The following is a 7,509-nucleotide window of genomic DNA, read 5'->3' as shown; positions in this document are numbered from 1 at the left end:
GGCTATTTTAGTAGATAGGCTTAATCCATTCTGGGCAGGAAGTCGGGAACCCCTTTTGGTGTTAGCATTATGTTATGCTTTAGCTATTGAAAAATAGCAGATCTACAAGCTCATAGCGCGCCACCGAGTGGCGCGCTAAGAGGTTGTAGGTCTGCTATTTTTTGAAAAATCGAAGAACGACTGACATAGAAACATAGCTTTTTCAGAAAACTGTCAGGATGTAGAAGACATTTTTAGAATCTGATCTCAGGTCAAAATGGGTTAAACGAGCCAATGAAAGCAATATGAAAAGAGAGCAACAACATGCACATCCCCAACCCTTAAGTTTGCTGAGCAACGAACAGGAAAGAACAAAATGAAACGCTCCGCACACCGAGCGCTCCAAAGCGACAGATGCTTTTACACCGAGCGCTTCAATGCGAGTATGCGACAGATGATTCTTTTATCGTACCAGAATGATCTGCGTGACGTTTGGAGCACACAGGGCTCTTCTTCACACTAAAGCGAACACGCTGGAACGCCAATCTTTATACGCAACCCACAAAAACAATCAACGCGATCACATGGAATGCAGTACAGCTGTAGACATTTTCTCACGTGACCAAAACAAGTCGGGATGGTAAAAGACATATTCATCTTTCTGATGTATTTCAACTGCGTATGACAATCGTGTATGTCACTTTACTATGATGACTCTTTTTAAAAGACACGTGACCAAAACAAGTTATGGTAAAAGACTCTTTTACCATCCTGAATTGTTTTGGTCATGCCCAATCAGTCACTAGCCTGCACCTGAGACGTTCCTTTTGACTGACACCAAGTTTAGAATAAGAATTGAATACCACAGAATATCAATACGAAGAAACGGTAGTAGTGGATGGATTGAGGATTTTTGTCCAACCAAGAAACGGCAACCAATGGCTGCAAAGAGGGGGTTCGCTTAGGAAACGACGCCGGTGACACCGTTGCACAAATCACACATTAGGACACAATTATTCAGTCGGGAGATCGAAATGAAGCCCCCCCCCACCACCAGTAACAGTGGTGGGCTGCCACTGTTGCATGCATAGGGGAAGCACTGCATTTTAGTTCATAATATTTCTTTCCAAAGTATCGTAAACGTATGTAATGTATGGAGTATGTTGCCCCCTGTGTTCAGGTATCCTCACCAACTCCTCTGCGTGATGAAAATGCCCTCCTTTGGCCTGCTGTGGGCTCGCTACACTCTGTGGATCCCTCTCTACGTCGTCTCCGTCATTACAGAAGGTATGACGCGCCGTTAGACTGCGCATGCATGCGCCGTTAGACTGCGCATGCATGCGCCGTTAGACTGCGAATGCATGCGCCGTTAGACTGCGCATGCATGCGCCGTTAGACTGCGCATGCATGCGCCGTTAGACTGCGCATGCATGCGCCGTTAGACTGCGCATGCATGCGCCGTTAGACTGCGCATGCATGCGCCGTTAGACTGCGCGTGCATGCGCCGTTAGACTGCGCGTGCATGCGCCGTTAGACTGCGAATGCATGCGCCGTTAGACTGCGCATGCATGCGCCGTTAGACTGCGCATGCATGCGCCGTTAGACTGCGAATGCATGCGCCGTTAGACTGCGCGTGCATGCGCCAGGCAGGGAATTAATTGACTGCATATTCATTTAACCCATTTTGGACTGAGGTCGATTAAAAAAAGGCTTCTAAATCCTAACTTTTTTCTGAAAAACCCATGTTTCTATGTCAGTGGTGCTCAACCTTTTTCATGTCAAGGACCCTCAGAATTATCTCTATTGGGCCACGGACCCCCATCTCAAAATATGTAGTTCCAGGGACCCCCCCCAGAAGCGAATATTTTAGTTAAAAATGTTCGCTCTGAAATATATATTCAAAGATTTGCGCCACATTCTCACGACTTTTCAAAAAAAGCAGACCTATTAGCTTGTAGATCTGCTATTTTTCAATAGCTAAATTACAACATGTTTAAAACACCAAAAGGGGTTCCCGCCCAAAATGGGTTAAAGCAATACTTTTACCCCATCATTACTTTTTCATTGTTAATTACTCACCCTGTGAAGCCTTGGGATTCACGGAGATGTTTTAGTTTTTCTCGCCTTCCTTCCTTCACGGCGAATGGATGATCCAAAAACTACGAGAAATGCCTGATGAATCAAATGATATAGGATTAGAACAGGATTTAACGGCAGCAAAACAATGGCAAAATGTACTACTACTGGCCTGGGCCATGGCTCAGTGGTCCAGGCACCCAGTCTGGCAGTGTGCCGCGGGTTCGACTCCCGATCCCGACGGCCTTTACTGCATGTCTTCCCCCCATCTCTCTCCCCATTTCCTGTCAGCCTACTGTCTGTCCCTCCATAAAATATATAAAATAAAAGGTGAAAGCCACAAAAAAAAAACGTTTAAAAAATGTACTACTGCTAAACTAGAAAACACACATTTTCACTCAAACGTCACTGTTTAACACACTTAGGATAAATAGGATCATGCACTAAGGTAGGAGCGAGCCTACGCACTCAGCATTTGTGCACAAAACTGTCGTTTATCCAAGTTATCCAAAGTTTCAGTGAAAAATGCGTTTGTTTTGGAAGTGCAGATAGATATGACTGGATAGAGTGCACTTGGATTATACTGTGAGAGCTGTGTTGTGTTTAGTTTTGCTGTGTTGTTCATCCTGGAAGCCCTATTTTTCTTCAAGTGAAGTTTGACTCTGTTCCACACATTGGAAATATAAGCTTGTAGATAGATGGGCTATTATCACACTCTTTCTCACGTAATATTTGACAATTTGGCCAAAAAAGTAATTCAATTGTAACGCGCCACCGAGTGGTGCGCTACGAGCTTGTAGGTCTGCTTTTTTATGAAAAATCTAAGAACGACTGACATACATAGCTTTTTCATAAAACTGTCAGGATGTAGAAGACATTTTTAGAATCTGATCTCAGGTCAAAATGGGTTAAATACAGTACTTCTTCTTCAAATCTTCTTAGTTACCTTCCACCACTGCAAATGACCCTGAAACGTCCCAGCATGAAGGAACAGCGTACGAGCAGCAGCATGTTGTCCTGACAGTGAAACGTGACTCGACATGAATGTAAACCGTAATCGTGTTTGTCCTACTGAGCGCTGACAGTGAAACACGACTCGACGTGAATGTGACAGTAATCGTGTTTGTACAAACACGATTGTACAAAAAAACATATTTGAACCGGGGACCCCTAAAATAATCATATCCACACTCACTCCCTAGGGCCATATATTACTGTCGTAGGAAAAATAGCCGATCTACAAGCTCAAAACACGTCGCGCTGCGACACGTTTTGAGCTTGTAGATCGGCTATTTTTGCTATATTCGAATTGAAATCTTGAATTTGTGCTAAAATTAACATTTTTATGTCATTTCAAATGCCTTTAATTATACTTGTGTTGAAGCAATGAGCTACTAATTTAGACTGAAGTAATAACAGCGGGTCATGTTTGCATGTTGTGGAATAGTAACAGCTGAAACCAATATTATATCAGTATTCTGACATTAACCTGAGGGCCACATTAAGTGAAGGTGGGGGCCGCCAGTTGCCCACCCCTGATATAGCTTGTTGCTTAGCAGAAAAGGAAACGACACAATAAAAATGTAAAGATAGCCTATTTTAAAATGGCAGCTAGCTTCCTTACTTGGATTCCGGTGTAGTGTAGTTCCAGACTCCATATAGCATTTGGAGATTGTGGAATAGTTGTCTGGCTATACGCGAGACTATACGTAGCAGTAGACATTTTGTCACATCCTAACTGCTGTGCTGACATTGTGTGTGTGACGTGGCGTCCAGGAATCACGGTGTACCAGGCGCTGCCCTACCTGGAGTCGTCCAGCAACAGTAGCACATACACCCAGCTGACCCTGCAGCCCGTGTCCCCTGGCTTCGACCTGCACATGCTGCTGAAGATGTACCTACCCATCCTCGCCGTTGGTGAGACACGCACACTGACACATGCACACACTGACACGCACGCGCACACACACACACACACACACACACACACACACACACACACACACACACACACACACACTTAACTTAACCCCTTGTGTAGGGTTAAGTTTTACATGTATTTTCTCTAGCTTTTTTGATTGGATCAGCAGCAAATTTGAACTGGAAACACGTGACAAAGAGGGAACTGTTGTTCTATAAAGAGCCTAGATTTATTACCTCTCCATCAGGTGGAGAGGGAGAAAACAAGCATACACTTAACCGTATCACTGCCACCTGGTGGACGCAAATGCCAACGCTTGAACTGGCGACCCGGATCTACTTTGTTTTAGTGTGATCCATTTTAGATGCTAAATAGTTAGCGTCAATGCTAGCGAGCTAAAATGAGGCCATCCTTGCTCTAGAAAGCGTCAATGTTCCAATCGGGATCACCGGGCAATCAGAAAAGACCTCCGAACGTCGGGCGTTTTGTCAAAACCACGGATCCGGTTTGATATCAATAATAAAGCTTATATGGCGGAACGTTTTGTCACGAGCACAAGTACATACAGAGATGTTTAACTAAAGGCTCATACATAGTCTGGATTTTCGGTGGTTAGGTGACCACCGAACTACAACATGACGTCACGAGCCGCGGTGAAGAGCAAACCACCGCCACCGCTCCAGCCCTTCTCTCTGTTTTTACTCACCACCGCTCAACGTTATTTCAGCTCCGGTGGTCACCTCACCACCGGAGCGGTGGTCACCTCAGCACCGAAAAACCAGACTATGAATAGGCCTTTACTTGTCGTCACTGTCTTCTCAGGTGCTGGTGTCACAGTGTGGCAGCTGTTGAAGGAACGCAGACAGCAGTTGGACAAGTGGAACAAGAAGCATAAAAGGAAGTGACATGTAATGGTGGACATCCTCTCAACACTCTGACGCTGGAATCTATCTTTTACCCATAAAGACCGGAGGCCTATTCTACAGTACAAATGTCTTCTAAATCAATTTTCAGAAAAACCTATGTTGCCATATCAGTGGTGCTTGAACTTTGCCATTGGCGGCTTTGGCCACCGACTCCCATATCCAAATATGTGCATATGTTGCAATTTTGTACTTATTTTGTTACATGCATCCTAATGTCATTGTATAATTGTGTTTCCTTTTCTTGGTGTTCTGTGTAAAGCACATTGAATTGCCTCGTAGTTGAAATATACTAAACAAAAACCATTGCCTTGCCCCTGGTAGACCGTTATTAAAACTGTATTTAGTTGTTGTGACAGTATGTTGAAGAATGTATGATGTACATTTTTGGGGGGAGTTTGACATTCGGCTCAAGACACAGACATACTCAAATACTAAAACTAAAACATTGACATCTGGTCACGACGTAGGTGTGAGGGCCGCGTAGTGGCCCAAACTCTAGATGTGAGGGCCAATAATCAATACTGCAGTAAAGGTCTATAGTAAAAGTCTGGAATTCTAAATGTACTTGAGTACAAAAAAAAGTACAAAAGTATTGGTATCAAAATGTACTTAAAGTACCAAAAGTAGAAAATTATCATTATGCAGAATGTCTCATTTCAAGTTTTCAAATGTAAAAAAAATCTGACAATAGCAGACAGCGAGCTTGTAGGTCTGCTATTTTTGAAAAATCGAAGAACGACTGGCATAGAAACAGCTTTTTCAGAAAACTGTCAGGATGTAGAAGACATTTTGAGAATCTGATCTCTAATGGGTTAACCATTGCTTTGTGTACATTTATGGAGAAGTATGGAGGGTGTTAGAAAACTACAAACATCATCAATCAAAATAACTTATTATGAATGAATTTTATTTTCAGATTAGGCATGCAGTCTATAGGGTTGGATTTACAAACCCTACACATCACATCAGCGAGTGTGGTTTAAAGTTAATTAGGCTAGTTGTGATCATAAGATTTACTGTAAACCCTATCAGTCAGTCGGTTTAAAGTTTATTTAGTTGCGATCATAAGATTTACAAACGCTACACATAAGACAGTCAGTCAGAGAGTGTGGTTTAAAGTTTAACAATATAAATTGACTGCTACAATAACCTTAATAATAGAGACAATACACCATAAATAAATACTGAAACCAGATATAATCATTAGGGAGGTGTATGCATGTACTATGTGTACCATGTAAACTCTTCATTTCCATTTTCCAGCCATATCGTTGGGAAAAAAATATTTTTTTGAAAATAATTTGGGGACCCCCCAAAATAATTTGGCGACCCCCCCCCGAGGGGTCGCGATACACGGGTTGAGAACCCCTGATTTTGGAACAATGTTTGTTTCCTCCTCAGTTGTAAAACAACATTGACATGTTTAATCATTTGGTGTCATACTAATACACTAAAACTAATTGTTTAGTTTTAGTGTTCAGTTATATTAATACATAACATATAGTTATATTTATAAATATATACATATAAATCAAACATCAGATAATACCTGCTAGCAGTGTGGCTTGTTTCAAAGTCAGAACAAACCAGCCGCTCCCGCTCTGCCCCAGGCCAGCACCATATTACAAAGCAAGCAACAAAACCTGTGTGTGTGTGTGTGTGTGTGTGTGTGTGTGTGTGTGTCTGTCAGGAGTCAGGACCAGTGGTGGAAAGTACATTTTGCTCAAGTAGCCTACTGTAAAATGTTTTTTTTTTTTTAATTTCCACTTTTCTATATACACTGTTACTTCTACTCCGCATCTCAGAGGCAAATATTGTACTTATATTCAACTACAATGACTAGTTAGTAGTTAGTTACTTTTAATTATTATTGCAAAACATATATTAACCGCTTCAGCCCTATTTTATACATTTCATACAAGTCATCTGTGACTGTGACATAACTTACTGGTAAATCATTTTGAAAGTAGCTCTCACGTCATAAAAGTGTGGTCACCCCTGGACTAGGGTACCTACCCTAGGGGTATTCTCTCTAATAATTTTTATCCCACAATATTTGTAACCCAATGTAACTCGGTGCCAATGTCTACGCCGTAACCCTGGGCGATACTCTCCCTCTGCCAACCTGGGGAGAGCCCTGAACTGAGCTCATGCTTTAGCTTGTAGATCTACTATTTCCACTATTTAGATGTTTTTGAGGGCTATACCTAGCTCTGGTCCATAGCTCTAATGCCGTCGCATTTAGATCTATGTTACCGATGATTTCCGGGGCTTGCATAAATGCAGTACCAGCCTCTCGTCTTTAGCGTAAATAAAAAGAACGTTTTTGCTTCTCACCAATACAAAGGCGGGTTGTGTCATTAGAAAGCCTACTTTCCTTAGTGGAAGCACTCTGAGCCCCCCACCACACGTATATGAGTAATGGTTTGACAAAAAGGGATTTGTTTTCACCGGAGGAAAGATATTCGGTATGAGGGTTTTCTCTTGGCAATATCGGTAGAGGGCGCAGTGGAGTAACTAAAAGTATCTTTTTTCCGGTGGAAAAATAATCGCTTTTTGGCCAAAAAGTACTTTTTATATGTCCAATCCAACCCTTCATGTTGACTG

General features: G+C 42.3%; 1 protein-coding gene across 1 annotated transcript; it reads left to right on the top strand.

Annotated features, from left to right (window-relative positions):
- The first annotated feature begins 1,159 nt into the window (after positions 1 to 1,159).
- LOC306931321 (very-long-chain (3R)-3-hydroxyacyl-CoA dehydratase 4-like) lies at positions 1,160 to 5,169 on the top strand. Its single transcript, XM_079512672.1, has 3 exons — positions 1,160 to 1,266; positions 3,832 to 3,972; positions 4,799 to 5,169. The coding sequence occupies exons 1-3, from the start codon at positions 1,185 to 1,187 to the stop codon at positions 4,879 to 4,881; spliced, it is 306 nt and encodes a 101-aa protein (XP_079368798.1). The 5' UTR covers positions 1,160 to 1,184; the 3' UTR covers positions 4,882 to 5,169.
- Positions 5,170 to 7,509: the final 2,340 nt, after the last annotated feature.

The sequence above is a fragment of the Electrona antarctica genome, assembly GCF_951216825.1.
Source record: "Electrona antarctica genome assembly, chromosome: 10".
Taxonomy (NCBI): Eukaryota; Metazoa; Chordata; class Actinopteri; order Myctophiformes; family Myctophidae; genus Electrona; species Electrona antarctica.
This window is presented reverse-complemented; position numbering and strand designations above follow the sequence as displayed.